Here is an 18,946-nt window from a genome sequence, read left to right as displayed (position 1 = left end):
CGTCTCTACTAAAAATACAAAAATTAGCTGGGCATGGTGGTACATGCCAGTAGTCCCAGCTGTTCAGGAGGCTGAGGCAGGAGAATCGCTTGAACCCAGGAGGTGGAGGTTGCAGTGAGCTGAGATCTCACCACTGCACTCCAGCCTGGCAACACAGCAAGACTCCGTCTCAAAAAAAAAAAAAAGGGCCAGGCGTAGTGGCTCATGCCTGTAATCCTAGCACTTTGGGAGGCTGAGATGGGCAGTTCAAGACCAGCCTGACCAACATGGCAAAACCCTGTCTCTACTAAAAATACAAAAAATTAGCCGGGCATGGTGGTGGGCACCTGTAATCCCAGCTACTCAGGAGGCTGAGGTGGGAGAATCGCTTGAACCCGGGAGTGAGCTGCCGAGATCGCACCACTGCACTCCAGCCTGGGCGACAGAGCAAGACTCTGTCTCAAAAAAAAAAAAAGTAAATAAAAATAAAAAAAAGGAGCCTCTCACTTTCTTCCCTCCTCTTCCATTTCCCTTCCCCAGGGTTCATTCCATGATCTGCTCCGTAGAGAACCAATGCTGCGCATGCAGGAGGGAGAGGGGCATTCTCAACTCTGCCTGGACAGGCTGCAGCTGGAGGCTATTCATAAGGTAGTCTTTCATCCTCTCCACCCTCCACTCTCATTTTCCCCCAGTTCTGGGCCTGGGGCTGATGAAATGGAAGATGAAAAGGTTACACAGATGACAGACTCCTCCTCCAGAGCATGACAGACGTACCTCATTCACTGGCTTCTCATTCTTACCTGTCTCACCCCTCATGGTCCTGTCCTTTCAGATTGTGGCTCATTTTTTTTGTTCATATAGCTAGAGTCACCCTAAAGCACCACCCATAAGCATCTCTCTCTTTCTGTTCTCTTCACAGGTACGTTTCAGCCCAAACCTGGACTCCTATGGATGGCTGGTATCTGGGGGGCAGTCAGGGCTGGTTCGAATCCATTTTGTCCGTGGACTCGCCTCCCCACTGGGCCACCGTATGCAGCTTGAAAGCCGAGCCCACTTCAATGCTATGTTCCAACCATCCTCCCCCACTAGACGGCCTGGCTTCTCTCCAACCAGCCATCGCCTTCTGCCCACTCCCTAGCCTTGGCCCACACCTCATCCTTGGAGTGAAGTCGGTCAAGAACAAATGGCCCCTATGCACAGAGCCATAGGAACTGGGGGCCTTCCCTGGACAGTGATCATGCCAGGCCTGGACCTTTAGGCCTGCCTCCCCAGGACTCCTTAGATCCCACTCTTTCTACAGACTTCTGTGATCACAGCCCCCTGCGGGCAGGGGGGCTCTCCCTCCACCAACTCTCAAGGCTCCTCAGCCTAAGACTATGGCTCATGAGAAACACTCAGGCCTGACCTAGGCTTGGGAGTCAAACTGCTCATATTGAGCATATTGTTAAGTGGGTAAAGCCAAGTAAAGGTACTGGGTGTTTTTGCGACCACTTGTGAATGGGTGTATGGAGAATTGAAAAGGGTATCTGCATGAAGGCTCCTGTCTGACTATTCCAGGATCCAATATTACTGCCTTCTGAAACTTCCTCTTTAGGGTAACCATCATGTATGCCCACAAGGGTGATAGCAATTTGTGAGACTGAAGTTGCTTAGAGTACTTCTTTGACCAAGGAACACCACAGACACCCTACTGATAGAACAGTGGCTCAGATCTTACTTGCTCCTGCTTACGAAGTATTCCCAATCACTGGTCATCTGACCCTACTTGAACACTCCTGAACAGTCATGTTTTTTAAAATCTTCCTTTATATCAAGTCAGAGTATACTTCTATAAATTTCACTCATGGGTGTAAGGAAATCCAGTCATCTTCCCTGTGATTGCCCTGTTAAGTATTTAACCATACCTATCATGTGTTTCCCAAATCTTCTCTAGATTAAATATCTTCAGTTACTTCAACCATTCTTTTACACGTCATGATTTTTGATCCTTCATTATACTGTCACATTGTTGACTTATTAGAATGTTTACCTACTTCAGTTCTGTGTATAGGAGGTGTTCAGAACCCAAGTACAGTAATGTTATATCTCATCTTGTTAGAGGCTTCTTGTGGGATGCTGCAGACTCACAGTGACTATGATACTGCCTCCTAAGCAAGGATACACCCCAGTGATGAGAAATAGGCAAACCATGGTCTTGAAATGCCTAGGAGTGTAGGCTGGGGTTTGGAGGGAAATAGTTGGATGACCTCAGGAAATAGAAAAAAACAGGCAGCTGCTTTTTGGAGAGAGTGGAAATAAGATCAGTGCCTACCTGGAACAAAACACTCTGGCATTCTAGACTGGCCAAATATGTCGTGTAGGGACTTCATCTATCAGAAAATCTCCTTTAAGAAGGGATCAAGTTTAGCCCCGGTCAGGTGTGGTGGCTCATGCCTGTAATCCCAACACTTTGGGAAACAAGGCAGGCAGATCACTTAAGGTCAGGAGTTAGAGACCAGCCTGGCCAACACATGGTGAAACCCTGTCTCTACCAAAAATATAAAAAATTAGCCAGGTGTGGTGGTGCATACCTGTAATCCCAGCTACTCGGGAGGCTGAGGCAGAAGAATCATTTGAACCTGGGAGGTGGAGGTTGCAGTGAGCCGAGATCCTGCCACTGCATTCCAGCCTGGGTGATGGAGCGAGACCCCATCCTGTAAAGATGAGAAAACAGACCTGGAGGAAACCCAGGTCCATCAACAGCAGAGACCACAACCCATGTCAGTGCAAAGAAGCTTGCGCAACCCTATTGGGATCCAGCTCACATTGAGCCAGTTTTGTTTTTTGAGCTGTTAGGCAAGTGCCTTCTGTTGAAGAGAAGCTTTACTCAATTCTATAGGGCAGCCCCCTTCCTATTTTCAGTGGTAGAAAAGATGAGACCTGGGGATCTGCACTTGAGGCTGTAGGTTGGTGCTGGCAGCCCTGCTTCTGCAACTGAGTCTCAGCCCTGATCTTGACCTTGTTCTTTTTCTCTACCAGAAGCTTTTTCTCTTTCTAACGCTACCTGCCAATATATCCGCTTCATAATATCCATTGTTCATACACTTCTCTACCTTTATTCCTCTTCTCATACTCCTCCCTTCGCCAGAGTGTCTTTTTCCACCATTTTCATCTGAGTTCAATTCATCCTTCAGAAAGGTCCCAGCTCAAATTCCACCTTCACCAAAAAGCTTCCCAGTTTTCTCCAGTAAAAAATAGTCTCCCTTCCTTATGTTCCCAAGGGGGAAGGAAGGAAAAAGGATAAACAAGCATTAAGCACTTGATCCATTTTAAGCACTTTGCACATGTCACTTTTGTGAGGTAGGTATTGCCATTTTAATGATAAAAGAGTTGGAGAGGGTAGGCTGTCTGTAAAAGGTCAAGGTCACATTAGTAAGTGGTGGTGCTGGGGATTTGAACTCAGTATAACTTCAGAATATAACTTTACAGCCTGCCACATTTGGTCTCCTATTACATTTACTTGTGCCAGTTCACTCCTCTAGCATGCTGTTTTGCAAGTAGTGTTTTAGTTAAATGTTTGTGACACTGACTTCTCTTGCTTCCCTACTCTGTTTCTCCAGGATTTGTGGCAGGAGTCTTCCTGCCTTAATCATAAAGGAATTGAGTAAACTGGGGGTGGAGCTGGGCAGGTGGAGAGCCTGAAAGAGTGTGCCTCCTGACGTGTGGGCTCCCTGGAGATAAGTAAAGTCTGCAGCCTGACAAGTCCATTGCCAGGGATATTGTAGACATTTTCAACGCTCTGGAAAGGATATTGCTCTGTATTCACAGACTCTGTTAGAGCTGGAAGGGGATTAAGAAATCACCTAGCTATGGTTTTCAAACATGCAGTTGTGGGCCCCATTGTTAAAAATGGGTCTTTTGAGAAGTATATACTTAAAAAAAAAAGTTGGAGAAGCAGCTGTAATAATGCTGCCCCTCTCATCCCCACACAAATATCTGAAAAATCCCTAGAACTGAGGAGCCGAGTTTTGAAAGTCAATAGTGTAACCTCCCTCATTAGATGCAGATCAAGTCTAGTCATGACCAAGGCTGCACATGCAGCCCGTTAGTTTGGGAGCCAATACCTAATGTCTTCTGAAGTTCTAATTCCAATGCTTTCTGTGGAAGAATCATACATATGCAGTATTTCTTAAGTGGCTGTTTGCGGCAAAGCACTGAAATAGTTGCTATGAGGACAAATATGAACGACCCCAGTTTTACCCGCTTGAGCTCACAGTTGAGGCCAATGAAGAACCTAGAGACAAAACACGCACTTAACTATAACTTACAGTTCCCTAACTACGATTGTTCAGACAAGGATCGTAGTTACGGCCAGTTATGGGCGGAGGATGGGCTGAACAATGAGACTACTGGATTGAGAGAGGCCCGGGCCTCGAGGGGAGAGAAGGGGCAGGAGGAGGCAGAGGGTCCAACTCAGGTGAGAAATATGGCTGGCGGGCCCCACACCAGGGTCCGGCACAGTCCCGCTGGAAAAGGGCTCGCTCACAGAGTGGGTGGCCGAGTTAGGCCGCTCTCTACGGGTATTCACAGCTCGGTCCACTCATTTCTACCCTGGCTGCAAAATCCGAAGGACGCTGGGCGGAAGGGGCGGGGCTTGTGGCGGAAGTTCCTAGGCCAGCCTATCACGTGGGAGGGAGCCTCCGCGCCCAGCTCGCGCTCAGGTGAGTGGCGGGTGGTCTGCGGTCTCTGGCTCAAAGCGTCGCAAGCCATGAGTGCCCACAAAGCGTGTGGTCATCGTATATCCGGGCAGTGACGGGCCCTGTTTTCGGTCTGGAGCTGGACTCAGGAAGGTTACAAACTGTTTCCAACCAAGTCTGAATCTGACACAGACCAAGCTATCTTTTGAGGCACCCAAGCTCTGGGTAGAAGCCAGAGCAAAGCTGTCCTCATGCTTGTCTCGTTCGGGAACGGAGGCCTCCAGGTGGTCCGGCTTCAGGACTGAGAGTGAGGTGGCTTGTGGCTGCTACCAGGAGGCCATAGCTTCCCACAGCCTTTCTCTCTTCCCCAATTGTCTAAGCCGACTCCTGCCACAGGAAGCTGTCTGGGAAGCATCCCTCATGTGGCCTCTGTCACTTTAAGTCACACTGGAAGTGGGAAGGGGAAGGGAGTGGGCACAAGGGAATGTCAGGCGACTTCTTAGTCGTGGAGAGGGACAGTAGGGGTGACCCCCTCTCCTCTTGGCTTCACAGGAAGCATGGCACTTTGGCGGGCATACCAGCGGGCCCTGGCTGCTCACCCGTGGAAAGTACAGGTCCTGACAGCTGGTGAGTCACCCTCTAGGACTTGAGTGGGACCAGGGCAGATTGATTTGGAAGCCAGAGGCTTGCCCCACTGCACCACCCTCACTTCCTGTTTCTATTCAGCTCTCTTGAAGGGTTGGCTGTCTTTCATCCCACACTGTCCCCAGTCTGTTTTGGAGGGTGGCGCCGAAGGCTGTTTTTAAGGGGTATGCATAGTTGGCCAAGCTGTGCAGTAGGGTTTTAGGATTTCAAAGTCCTCAAAAAGCTGAACAGTCAATCCTGAAGGATAAAGGCATTGCCCCAGGAGGCCTCTACTTGGAAAACTAACATTTTACTGTATGCAAAACACTTTCATATACATTATGGCATAGGGCCCCCACAAAGGTGTGTGAGCTAGGAGGATTACTTGAGTCCATATTAGATCACACCTAATAAGTGCTGAATCAAGACTCTTACCCCAGTTTTTCTTGGTATTTTTTATTGTGAAACATACAAAAGAATGATTAAGACGTGTATGTACAGTTTAAATGGCATTAAAACTGAACACTCCTGTGTCAGTGATTAGCTTTGAGACCTCTTGAGCGCCTCTCCCTAATTCACCCAACATTTCCAGAGTTTTGTTTATATCATTCATTTGCTTTTCTTATCATTTACTGCCTAAATATGTATCTCCAAACAATATACTAACCAAGGTTAGTATATTGGTATCTGATCACTCCATCCTGATCCATTTGGAGTGATCAGATACCAGTCACTCCAAATGCAGTGATTGAGTACTAACCTCACAGAGGTAATGCAGTGACCTACCTGCATTTGTTACCATCTTCATTTTGCAAGCTAATTAATGTAAGAGGATGGCACGAAGATAAGTAAGTCGTATAGGGGGAATGACAGAAGGCCTTAGAACATTTGGGGTACAAAGAGTGATCACATTAAGATGAGGTCTTGCCCATGTTTAGAGGAGGGGAACAAGATTCTAGTGATGACTGGGCTTCTGAGAAGCGGACTGTTGGAAGGGATTGGGGGCTACTGAAAGCCAGAGTGGAATAGGGATCCTGTAACCAGAATAGCCCTACATCAGCACAGAAACTTAACTGCATGAATGGCCAGGAGATGGATTCTTTGGCCCTTCCCTGGGCCCCTCTCCAGTCTTCGGTGCCCAACCACCTCTCGTCCTGTCCTCAGTGTCCGTCAGCCTGTATGACTCACCTGGCTGCGTGTGTGGTGACTCATGCTGGACAGTGTGGCTATGATGGGAACTGACACGCTGGGCCCTTTGCCCAGGCTCAGATTCCCTCAGGGCCCATAACTGCCGGATGGAAGGTTCCCCCTTGTGGTCATCAAGAATAAGGAGGGAAAGAGTCCTTATATTTCCCTACCCAAGGTATCTGCAGCTGACAAGGGCAGGAGCTAGAGCTCCAAGGAGGCCTAGGTGCCGACATGTGGCTGGAGTTCTGGGCTCTTGGTGCTGGAGCCCTTCACCTCCACAGCGACTGAGGCTATGCTGACGTCCCAGCTCAGACCTGAAGCAAAATGTAGCCTCTCAGCACTTTTCCCAGACTGTTTCAGACCATTCAGACTTTTCCTTCCCTGTTGTTCAGTGTATTTGGATTAAACTACAAATAAAAGGTGAAAGTGGCTTTAGTTCACTGAGCCATTTTTGGACTCCAGCACAGTAGTTCCTAAGGTCCCATGGGATAGCTCATCACACTGGAAAACAGTACAGAGATTTCAGACTTAGAAGACCAGGATGTGAATCTTAAAGCCATAGCACCTAGTAGGTGCATTAATCAGGACAAGTCAGTAAACTTCTTTGAGCATCAGTTTCCTCTTTTAAAACTTGAGTTTAGGGGCTGGGTGTGGTGGCTCACGCCTGTAATCCCAGCACTTTGGGAGGCTGAGGTGGGAGGATCACGAGGTCAGGAGATTGAGACCAACCTGGCTAACATGGTGAAACCCCATCTACTAAAAATACAAAAAAAAAAATTAGCCAGGCATGGTGGCGGGCACCTGTAGTCCCAGCTACTTGGGAGGCTGAGCCAGGAGAATGGCGTGAACCCGGGAGGCAGAGCTTGCAGTGAGCCAAGATCGCGCCACTGCACTCCAGCCTGGGCAACAGAGCAAGACTCCATCTCAAAAAAAAAAAAAATTATATATATATATATATATTAGCCTGGTGTAGTGGTACATGCCTGTAATCCCAGCTACTCAGGAGGCTGAGGCAGGAGAATTGCTTGAACCCAGGAGGTAGAGGGTGCAGTGAGCCAAGATTGTGCCATTGCACTCTAGCCTTGGCAACAGAGCGAGACTCCATCACCAAAAAAAAAAAAAAAAAAAAAAATCAAATTTTTAAAATGGGCAAAGGGCCAGGCACGGTGGCTCACTCCTGTAATCCCAGCACTTTGGGAGGCCAAGGCGGGCAGATTACCTGAGGTCAGGAGTTCGAGACCAGCCTGACCAACATGGTGAAAGAAACCCCGTCTCTACTAAAAATACAAAATTAGCCGGGCATGATGGTGCATGCCCGTAATCCCAGCTACTTGGGAGGCTGAGCAGGAGAATCACTTGAACTCACGAGGCAGAGGTTGCGGTGAGCCAAGATCATGCCATTGCACTCCAGCCTGGGCAACAAGAGTGAAACTCCATCTCAAAAAAAAAAATCAACAAAAAATTCTTGAGTTTAGTTATATGACCTCATGGGGTCAGTATAGGAGTATCACTGTGAAAAGGTTTTGGAAATTTTTTTTCTTTTTTTTTTTTTTTTCTTCTAGACAGAGTCTTGCACTGTTGCCCAGGCTGGAGTGCGGTGGCGTGATCTCGACTCACTCTGCAACCTCCACCTCCCAGATTCAAGCGATTCTCCTGCCTCAGCCTCCCGAGTAACTGGGATTACAGGCGCCTGTCACTACGCCCAGCTAATTTTTTGTGTTTTTAGTAGAGATGGGGTTTCACCATGTTGGCCAGGCTGGTCTCAAACACTTTACCTCATGATTCGCCCACCTCAGCCTCCCAAAGTCCTGGGATTACAGGCGTGAGCCACTGAGCCTGGCCTTTTTCTTTCTTTTTTTTATTTTTTGAGACAAAGTTTCACCCTGTTGTCCAGGTTGGAGAGCAGTGGTGCTCACTGCTCACTGCAACCTCCACCTCCTGGGTTTAAGCAGTTCTCATGCTTCAGCCTCCTGAGTAGCTGGGACTACAGGTGCACACCACCACACCAGGCTACTTCTTTGTATTTTTAGTAGAGACGGGCTTTCTCCATGTTGGCCAGGCTAGTCTTGAATTTCTGACCTCAAGTGATCCACCCACCTCGGCCTCCCAGAGTGCTAGGGTTACAGGTGTGAGCCACTGCGCCCCACCTGGAAATGTTTTAAATGCTCCACAAACTTAAAGACTCAACAGGTTGGTTCTTTCTATAAGTGTTGGCAACCCAGGCACAATAAACTATATTATTATTATTATTAATATTATTTATTATTATTATTATTATTTGAGACAGGGTCTTGCTCTTTTGCCCAGGCTGGAGTGCAGTGGCATGATCCCATCCTGAACTGTGACTGTGCCACTGCACTCCAGCCTGGGCAACAGAGGATCCTCTGCCTTAGCCTCCTGAGTAATTGGGACTGCAGGCTTGCACCACCATGCCAGCTAATTTCTTTTGTTTTTTGGTAGAGATGGGGTTTTGCCATATTGCCCAAGCTGTATTCTTTTTATAGTGGCGTTTGGGTTAGGTTTGTTCCACTTGCCATAATCTGAACATGGATAACCATCTTAGCCTTGGGTTCCAGAAAGCAGAGCCTGAAGCTTATGTGCAGATACCTTGTTAGGGAGTAGGAAATGATCCCATTGAGGGAAAGATGGAGAGCCACTATAAGGGTGTATTATTGAACAAGCCCCTGCTAAGGGCAGCTGTTGCTCAGTCCCTTGGAACGGAGAAGCTTTTTGAAATACTCCTTAAAGTGGCTGGGCATGGTGGCTCACACCTGTAATCCCAGCACTTTGGGAGGCTGAGGTGGGCGGATCACCTGAGGTTGGAAGTTTGAGACCAACCTGGCCAACATGGTGAAACCCCATCTCCACTAGAAATACAAAAATTAGCTGGGCATGGTGGCGGGCCCCTGTAATCCTAGCTACTCAGGAGGCTGAGGCAGGAGAATTGCTTGAGCCTGGGAGGTGGAGGTTGCAGTGAGCTGAGATCGCACCACTGCACTCCAGCCTGGGTGACAGAACGAGACTCCATCTCAAAAAAAAAAAAAAAGGAAAGAAAAATACTCCTTAGGACTGTCTGGATGAATAGCTATTTCTAGAGAAAAGAAGAAACCTTTATCTACCACTCCCACCCCACATTGGTCAAAGATTCCAAAGACTCACCCCCGGCTGGGTATGGTGGCTCGCCAGCACTTTGGGAGGCCAAGACGGGCAGATCACTTGAGGTCAGGAGTTTGAGACCAGCCTGGCCAACATGGTGAAGTCCCATTTGTACTAAAAATACAAAAATTAGCTGGGCATGGTGGTGCATGCCTGTAATCCCAGCTACTCAGGAGGCTGAGGCAGGAGAATTGCTTGAACCCAGGAGGTAGAGGTTGCAATGAACCAAGATCATGCCACTGAACTCCAGCCTGGGCAACAGAGTGAGACTCCATCTCAAAAAAAAAAAAAAAAAAAAAAAAGGCCAGGCGCAGTGGCTCACGCCTGTAATCCTATAATCCCTGCACTTTGGAAGGCTGAGGTGGGTAGATCACCTGAGGTCAGGAGTTCAAGACCAGCCTGACCAACAAGGTGAAACCCCATCTCTACTAAAAATACAAAAATTAGCTGGGCTTGGTGGCAGGTGCCTGTAGTCCCAGCTACTCAGGAGGCCAAGACAGGAGAATTGCTTGAACCTGCAAGGCAGAGGTTGCAGTGAGCTGAGATCGTGCCACTGCACTCCAGCCTGGGCAACAGCGAGACTCCATCTCAAAAAAAAAAAAAAAAAAAAATTCACCTCATGGAATAACTCCCCTCCGCTGCTAGTTTGCATATGCATAGTCACTGAAGCCATCAATAGCAAAGGTCCAGGTGTGGCACAGGCCTGAAGCAAGAATCTGTCATTACTAGAGTAATGTCTGGAGTAAGAAATAGGTGAATCAAGAACATTCGAAATGATTCAAAAGAAATGTCTGGTATACCAGTTTTGGCCAAGCCAGAGTCCGGAACAGGGTAGCCTGGGGAAAGGGTTGCTGCATGTTCTATAGAGTTTGAGTCAGCCTTATCCCTTCCTTCTTTGAGGGCCTTTCCACTCTCCAGTGGGCCCAGGGCCGAGCTTCATCCATCTTAGTCTACTCGGTCCTGCTGTGGGAGCAGCTGAGCTCCTACAGATACTGGTTTCCCTGGAGTCTGAATTAAGCTAGGGTGTGAGAGCTCAATAGACCTTACAGACCATCTAGTCCAGCCTGTGAGACTGCAGAGAAGGAAACTGAGGCAGGAGTGGGAGTGTTATGCACTGAGGTCTCAGATAGTCCGTGGTTGAGCTGGCGTTATAACCTAGGGCACTGCCCGCCACGCTGCCATGCACTTGAGACTACTGCAGCCTCCAGATGCTGAGTGCAGCCCCAGCTGATCTGAGCTTAGATACGTGACAAGCTGCAAAACTACCCATTTTGTCTCATTTTCTAGCAGTAGGATGGGTTCAGGCCAGAAATGAGAGAGCATTCAGAATAATCCCAGAGGATCCACTCTCCCCTCCCACTGCTGGGCTTCCACTCCCTCTGGGCTCTGTGCCAGACTGAGCCCCTACCCTAGGCAGCTAACTAATGTTTGGTGACTTCTGAGGAGGAAGGCAGCACTGCTGGCCTCATGCCAGTAGCTTTACCTGCCGACCCAGGCCTCCTGGACTGAAGGACATGCTTCCTGCTCCTCATTCCAAGAAACCACTTCTTGCCCCTCTGTCTTCTGCGCATGAGACTCAAAAGCCACAAAAGTCAGTAGAGGAATAAAATAGGAGAAGTAGGGAATTTACCCCACCCATTCCTGGGAAGAGGGTGTGGAAGTTGGGGCTTTTCCTCTAGTGGACAGGAAGTGGTCCCAGATCAATCTGCTCAGTGGCAGGCTCCCTTCCCCCGGCCTCTGGATCTGGTGGGGAGTGACGGCATGAGAACTGGCACCTACCCAGGGGCATGATGTCACACCTGCGCCAGCATCTGCTCGCTGGGCTCCATGCCCAGCCTGTCATTGGGCATCACTGCCCAGCAGCCCCTCGCCCTGCCCATCAGGCCTCTGGCCATTATGTGTTTGCAGGCCTCCAGTCCCAACTCCCTAGAAACAAGTCCAAGGGGAGTGGGCCCAGAGCACTGGAGAGTCCAGACCAACCAAATATATCCAGGAGATCTCTCAGAGGCTGGGGTGGTTTGGATCTGTTTGGGCTCTAGGTTGGGGAAGATGGGGTGAGGAATCTGAATGTCTGGGTTCTTCCTGCCCAAAGGGTCACTTGGGCTGGAAAAGCAGGCTTGCTCTATGCTCTAAAGCCTTATACCACCTTGGAGTTGCTGCAGGCACAGGAGGCCTGATACCTGTGGGCAAAGGAATCCCTGGGCACCACTCTTCTGAAATAAACTGTCAGGGACTGCATATCTACACACCACCTACTCACCCTACTGCTGCCCTGTCACTTAGTAGTCCCTCAGGCTTGATGGGCACAGTTTGGGGGACTTGAATCCATCTTTCTCCAAGGCTGCAGGCTTCCAGAACTATGGGGCTAGAAGTCAGGGACCTGGCTTTTCATTCAAGCTCTGCCTCTAGCTTGTTGTGTGACTGCTGGCAAGTCATGAAGAGTGAAAACACACACACACTTCTCTGTTTCTTTCCCAGGAATATTGCTGCCTGCCATCCCCACGAGGTGACAAGGAGCAGAGTGATGGAATTTGGGGGAGTAAAGACAGAGGAAGTGCATTAGTCTAGGGAACGTCTTTGATATGCAGGCCCTTTGGGGCCTCACGTGGGTAGGAACACCTAGCAGGGGAGCAGCCACAAGGGCCTCCTGGTGCTACTGACCTCTGAGCCCATCTCAGCCCATGCTAGGAATACCCTGGCCTCCCTGGTCCTCCTCCTTGACAGGACTGGGTTCAGTCCCAACTGCACTCCTTACCAAGCCACCTCATCTCTCAAAGACTCATGATTAAATGGGGGGTGTAGGCCGGGTGCAGTGGCTCACACCTGTAATCCCAACACTTTGGGAGGCCGAGGCGGGCAGATCACTTGGGGTCAGGAGTTCGAGACCAACCTGGCCAACATAGTGAAATGGTGAAACCCCATCTCTACTAAAACTACAAAAATCAGCCAGGTGTGGTGGTGGGCACCTGTAATCCCAGCTACTCAGGAGGCTGAGGCAGGAGAATCGCTTGAACCAGGAAGGCAGAGGTTGCAGTGAGCCGAGATTGTACCACTGCACTCCAGCCTGGGCGACAGAACGAGACTTCATCTCAAAAATAAGTGAATGAATGAATGAATGGGGGTGTGACCACCTACCTCCCAGATCTTTTGTGAGGATTAAATGTGTAAGAGCCCTTTGTAAACACCTTACCAAAGTAGACCATTACACTGTTGGTCCCTTCATTTCAGAAATAACTGCCTTTTCTGCCTCACCATCCCCTGGCCTTCTCGGCAGCACTCTTCCCTTTCTTCAGGGCTGCAGCAGCAGCAGCTTGTCCCTGACTGGAGGGATAGGGAACCCAGTGCTGATTGCTTGGGGGTGGGAGCAAACCTGCAGTTCCCCCAGACGTCCTTGCACCTTCTACCCGACTTGGACCTTTGGGAGACTTACGAGTTCTTCAGGCCCTTTCTCAGAGTCGTCCTGCTGTTTGGAGCAGTACATTTGATGTTTTCCCTTTATTTTCTGAGCACTTACCGGGGGCTTGCTTAGCTGTATGGTGGGGGGATGGGATAACAAAGGTGTCTGGGATTCTATCCTTGACTCTGGGAGGTCATGTCTCGCAGTGTTCTGGAAGACCCCCACCACTTTGGGAGTTTCAGGGAGAGACAAGACAGGATTGGGAGTACCCAGAGCTGCTCCATGGCCAGTAGCCCAGGTGAGGCATGGGTGCCTAGCCCCAGCCCCAGCTCTCAGCCATACCCAGCTGCCACTGACTAGGCTGCTCAGGGGCAGGGCCGGGCAGAGGGTGTGGAGGAGGAGCGCAGCAGTGAGTGTGCAGTCAGCATGGACGTCAGAGCCAGCTCCGGGCCAAGGAATGGGGCAGAAGGATGTGTTTGCCCAGTGCTAATTGAGGGCACAGGGACAGTGTGACTACAGGTTTGGATGGGGGGCTCTCATTACTCAGTGAGATAGACAGGCGAGCCGGAAATCATACGGTCACTCCCAAGTGGCCTGGTAAGTGTGTATTTGCTAGAAACCATCAAGCCACCATAACGGACTGGGGGCTCTGTAAACAGTGATGATTTCTGTCATAGTTTCTGGGTGTGGGTGTCTAAATAGGGCTGCTTGGAGCTGGGTATCTGTGCAGTTAGGGAAAGGGAAGCAGGTGCAGAGTCCTGGGGGGGAAATGACCACTATATTAATTGCCAACTTGATCTAAGGTTGTGAATGGAGGAAATCTCGGTTTAGCTGATTGATTGTGCTAAGAGGTGGCCAAGACTCTTTCTTGTGGGGACTCTTATCAGCTCAACCAGTCATCTTCCTGCTTATGACCATTTGAGCACTCTTCTTTTATGTTATTTTTTCTTTTTGAGATAGAGTCTTGCTCTGTCGCCCAGGCAGCAGTGTGATGGCGTGATCACTGCAGCCTCGACCTCCTGGGCTCAAGCAATCCTCCCACCTCAGCCTCCTGAGTAGCTGGGACTACAGGCACGTGCCACCATGCCCAACTAATTATTTAAAAAAAAAAATTGTAGAAGTCAGGTCTTGCTATATTGCCCAGACTGGACTCAAACTCCTGGGCTCAAGCAATCCTCCTGCCTCAGCCTCCCAGAGTGCCGGGATTACAGGTGTAAGCCACAATTCCAGACCAGCACTCTTGTTTTAGAAAAAGAGTTATTCTGGCCAGGTACAGTGGCTCATGGCTGTAATCTCAGCCCTTTGAGAAGCCAAGGTGAGCAGATCACCTGAGGTCAGGGGTTCAAGATCAGCCTGGCCAACATGGCGAAACCCCATCTCTACTAAAAACACAAAAAATAGCCAGGCATGGTGGCGGGTGCCTGTAGTCCTAGTCACTTGAGAGGCTGAAGCAGGGGAATCTCTTGAATCCGGGAGGCAGAGGTTGCAGTGAGCCAAGATCATGCCATTGCACTCCAGCCTGGACGACAGAGCGAGACTCAGTCTAAAAAAAAAGTTATTTTTGCTGTTCTCCACAAATAGAGATCTCTTAGACCAAGGTGAAAGCTGTTGGCTCTTAGACCAAGGTGAAAGCTGTTCATTCCAATGCAGGGTCCTGCATTGGAATCAGGGGAGAAAACAGGGTTTCCTACCGTTCTACACATGATTTATTCATTGTGCTGTGTCCTAGAAAGAAGTGTCTAGGAATCCAGCCACCTGGTTCTTGCACTGGCCCTGCACTTACTGGTTATGTGGGATCCTGGACTTCGTTTCCATACCTCTAAAATAAGCGGTTTGCATTAAATTATCTTAAAGCCCCTTTTGATTCTGACAGTCTGTGGTTCTCAGCCCTGTGGCCTTAAATTCTTCCTCTCTCTTTATTTTCTGACTCTGACTTCCCTTTACTGCTCAATGCAAAGTTCCTGGGCCTGCTCATCCCAGTTCTGACAGGATACACATGAGGTGTCACCATCCTTGGGGAGATGAGGGCTTTGAGGCAGCAGGAAGGGACTAGTCATTTGTTTCCAGAATGAAGCCCTGGGGATGAGAGTACCAGAGCCTCAGTGGAGGTAAGCAGATGTCCCTCCTTCCTTGGAATGGCAGCCCATCCCAGGAGATGTCCTGACAACACCTGTGTACCCTGCATAGGGTCCCTGATGGGCCTGGGTGACATTATCTCACAGCAGCTGGTGGAGAGGCGGGGTCTGCAGGAACACCAGAGAGGCCGGACTCTGACCATGATGTCCCTGGGCTGTGGCTTTGTGGTAAGTGCTCCCCTCAGCAGGGCTTCAGTGGACTCAACAGTAGTCTTAGTTCTTTGTCATCCTTTGGCTTCCCTTGGACTGTCACACCTAAGCCAACCTGCCACTTCCCCTAAGGGTTTCTGATACTTGGGGTGGGGAGCTTAGTGAGGTAGAGGCCTAGTGCTCCCTCACTGCAGCCTGCTGCTATCTGGGGTTTACTTCCAGGGCCCTGTGGTAGGAGGCTGGTACAAGGTTTTGGATCGGTTCATCCCTGGCACCACCAAGGTGGATGCACTGAAAAAGATGATATTGGATCAGGTGAGCAGGAGAATGGAGTGGGGAGGGTGAGCTGTGTTGGGGGTAGGTGGGGATTTCAGCACTCATAGGACTTTCATTTCTCTTCCCTAGGGGGCCTTTGCCCCGTGTTTTCTAGGCTGCTTTCTCCCACTGGTAGGGGCACTCAATGGACTGTCAGCCAAGGACAACTGGGCCAAACTACAGCGGGTGAGCTGGGCAGGTGTGGAGAATGTCTCTGGCTAGCAGGCTGACAGCCCAAGGGAAGGAGACAGGTTTTACAGGGATAAAAAAGGGGGTAAGTGCAGGTAGAGTCCCAGGCCATGAAGGAGAGGAGCTGAGGGTTATGGTGCAGGAATGTGCTCTTTGAACCCAAGTCTATCATTCACACTGGGAAGTAGGAGCTGCTTGGAGGTGCAAGTGTTAATTTGTTCCTTCTCTGTCTCCCCAGGATTATCCTGATGCCCTTATCACCAACTACTATGTAAGAGTTGACACCTCAACTGCTTGTTCTTCTGCTTCCTTAAGTCTAGAACTGTCCTGGGATTGGGGGTCCTCCTGACATGGGAAGCCCGTTGGGATTACTCTTTCATTCCCAGGATGGGCACCATAAATAGGGAAGCCTATTCCGTTGGGATTACTCTTTCATTCCCAGGATGGGCACCATAAATAGGGAAGCCATCACCCAATTGTTCACCTTTTTCTTACGTGCAGAAGTTGGGGTAGGGCCAGGCAAGACAGTGAGTCTGGGGTCAGGTGGTGGGGCAGCCATCCAACCTTTACCTTCTCTCTTGCAGCTATGGCCTGCTGTGCAGTTAGCCAACTTCTACCTGGTCCCCCTTCATTACAGGTATGTCGCACCCCTACCCCACCCATCAAGGAAGACCCACGTTACCAACAGTTGGAGACAAAATGATTCTCATTTCAACCTTGAGCTACCTTAGACCCCCAACTGGAACACTGAGCCCTGATCAGAGTTCCTCAGATTCCCAAGCGTGTTATTCAGATGTCTTGCCATTTCCAGAAACCGTCCCAGAGTGTCTGCCCACTGACCTTCTTCATCTCCCTAGGGAGGATCCTGCTTCTACCACCCTTGTCTCCATCCCACCTGGGGCTCCGCCTTTGATGGCGTATCTGGAGGGACAGTGGCTGGGGTGCTGCAGCCTAGGTTAGACAGAGAGGTAGACCAGAAAGCCAAGTAGAAGCCTGGCCAGACACTCACGATAAAGACAGTTGCTGAACTGCACCCAAAAAGATAGTGGAACTGAAGATGTGTGGTTCAAATGCTTGGAGGTGAGGGATCGTGGGAACAGGGGAAAATATGGAATTCTTCAGAGGGAACATGGCCAAAATGTACATGAATAACATAGCTAAAACGAATACAGACTGGCTGGGCATGGTGGCTCACACCTGTAATTCTAGCACTTTGGGGGGCTGAGGCAAGAGGTTTGCTTGGGTCTAGGAGTTTGACACCAGCCTAGGCAATATAGTGAGACCTCATCTCTACAGAAAATACAAAAAATTAGCCAGGCACATGGTAACATATGCCTGTAGTCCCAGCTACTCGGGAGGCTGAGGTGGGAGGATCACTTGAGCCCGAGAGATGGAGGTTGCTGTGAGCCAAGATTGTGCCACTGCATTTCAGAGCCTGGTGACAGAGTGAGACCGTCTCCAAAAAAAAAAAAAAAAAAAAAAAAAAAAAAAAAAAAAAAAAGGCTGGGCACAGTGGCTCATGCCTGTAATCCCAACACTTTGGGAGGCTGAGGCGGGTGGATCACAAGGTCAGGAATTCGAGACCAGCCTGACCAATATGGTGAAACCCTGTCTCTACTAAAAATACAAAAATTAGCTGGGCGTGGTAGCAGGTGCCTGTAGTCCCAGCTACTCGGGAGGCTGAGGCAGGAGAATTGCTTGAACCCGGGATGCAGAGGTTGCAGTGAGCCAAGATTGCACCACCACACTCCAACCTGGGCAACAGAGTGAGACTCCATTTAAAAAAAAAAAATACAGAAAACAAAAAAGGAATACAGACTTAGGAACCAAATCCTAAACATTAGGGTCCTTTGCAACACTCTTTGAAACCAGAGCAAGGTTAATTTAAAACAAAAAGATGCTACTTTATATGGTAGTCCATACATTTTGGAAGATGAAGTCTCAGCTGGTACAGGACAGATAGGGGCCCTTTCTGTGATTAACAGAGCTACATGTGGCAAGAGAGCCACTAAATATTTAGCCTTTGAGGCTCTCAGCCAGGAAACAGAGCTCTGGGATGGCACTAGAATTTGAGCCAGTTGTCCTTTAGTTCAAGCCACACAGGCCCTTCACAGGGCACTGAAGGGGCTGGGCGCAGTGGCTCACACCTGTAATCCCAGCACTTTGGGAGGCCGAGGTGGGTAGATCACTTGAGGTCAGGTGTTTGAGACCAGCCTGGCCAGCATGGTGAAACCCTGTCTCTACTAAAAATACAAAAATTAGCCAGGTGTGGTGGAGCACACCTGTAGTCCCAGCTACTTGGGAGGCTGAGGTAGGAGAATTGATGGAACCCGGGAGGCAGTGAGCCAAGATCGCACTACTGCACTCCAGCCTGGGCGACAGAGGAGACTCCATCTCAAAAAAAAAGTCGCTGAAGGAAAGAGACCTAAACCTGCCAATCTTCTGACATGATCCCTCCTTTTCCATTTCATGCTCTCATCTCCAGCCTTTGCTCACTGCTTAGCTTTCCTCCTCTTCACCATGTTATTCCTGTTCCTTAGGTTGGCCGTTGTCCAATGTGTTGCTGTTATCTGGAACTCCTACCTGTCCTGGAAGGCACATCGGCTCTAAGCTGGCCTCACTCCATCGTTTCCACCTTGCAGTGATGCAGCTTGGCCCTGGAACGGTCAGACAACTTCCTAAAGTGGGCACACCAGTTTCCACGGGGTTGGGTTGCCGGTCAGAACTTAAGAGGACTAGCACCCTTCAATGCTCCCTTCACTCTAAAATGTACACTGACTGCTTTAGAGCCCTTGATAATAGTCTTATTCCCACCACATACTAGGCACTCCATAAATATCTGTTGAACTTTCATGACCTTATCAACTTTACACCCATATCCCAGCAAATGCCACTCATCCCCACTCTTCATAGACACATTTGTTACTCTAACCCTGCCTAGCCTTGTAGCTCCAGCTCTTTAGAGACCCCCGGAACCCTTTATATGATGCCTCAGTAAATATGTTATTAAACATGTAATCTGGAATCTGCAGTGGTAATGGGGAGTCATTTCTAGAGCTGGAAAGAGGCCAAGAGACCACCAAGCCCAATCTTTTTTTTTTTTTTTTTTTTTTTTTGAGATGGAGTCTCGCTCTGTC

General features: G+C 49.4%; 2 protein-coding genes across 6 annotated transcripts in view; both read left to right on the top strand.

Annotated features, from left to right (window-relative positions):
- The window catches only part of GTF3C2 (general transcription factor IIIC subunit 2), a 29,069-nt gene extending 27,128 nt beyond the window's left edge, over positions 1-1,941 (top strand). For both annotated transcript variants that reach the window (XM_010371229.2, XM_030920951.1), the window contains exons 18-19: positions 520-627; positions 899-1,941. In XM_010371229.2, coding sequence (XP_010369531.1) covers positions 520-627; positions 899-1,117 — 327 coding nt within the window. In that variant the 3' untranslated portion in view covers positions 1,118-1,941. The remainder of the gene's footprint in view (positions 1-519; positions 628-898) is intronic.
- A 2,682-nt stretch (positions 1,942-4,623) lies between these two features.
- On the top strand, positions 4,624-18,834 carry MPV17 (mitochondrial inner membrane protein MPV17). 4 transcript variants are annotated; one of them, XM_010371232.2, is made up of 8 exons: positions 4,624-4,679; positions 5,208-5,282; positions 15,208-15,323; positions 15,528-15,620; positions 15,711-15,806; positions 16,048-16,080; positions 16,394-16,446; positions 18,350-18,834. In XM_010371232.2, exons 2-8 carry the CDS (start codon positions 5,213-5,215, stop codon positions 18,417-18,419), a joined length of 531 nt encoding a protein of 176 aa, XP_010369534.1. In that variant the 5' UTR covers positions 4,624-4,679; positions 5,208-5,212; the 3' UTR covers positions 18,420-18,834. The 4 variants fall into 4 exon arrangements, with proteins under 4 accessions (XP_010369534.1, XP_010369532.1, XP_010369536.1 ...); XM_010371230.2 differs by having other exon boundaries at positions 4,630-4,679; positions 15,163-15,323; XM_010371234.2 differs by lacking the exon at positions 15,711-15,806 and having other exon boundaries at positions 4,630-4,679; positions 15,163-15,323.
- The last annotated feature ends 112 nt before the right edge of the window (positions 18,835-18,946 follow it).

Source organism: Rhinopithecus roxellana, chromosome 17, assembly GCF_007565055.1.
Source record: "Rhinopithecus roxellana isolate Shanxi Qingling chromosome 17, ASM756505v1, whole genome shotgun sequence".
NCBI lineage: Eukaryota > Metazoa > Chordata > Mammalia > Primates > Cercopithecidae > Rhinopithecus > Rhinopithecus roxellana.
Note: the sequence above shows the minus strand (reverse complement) of the source record. Positions and strands in the feature narration are given on the sequence as shown.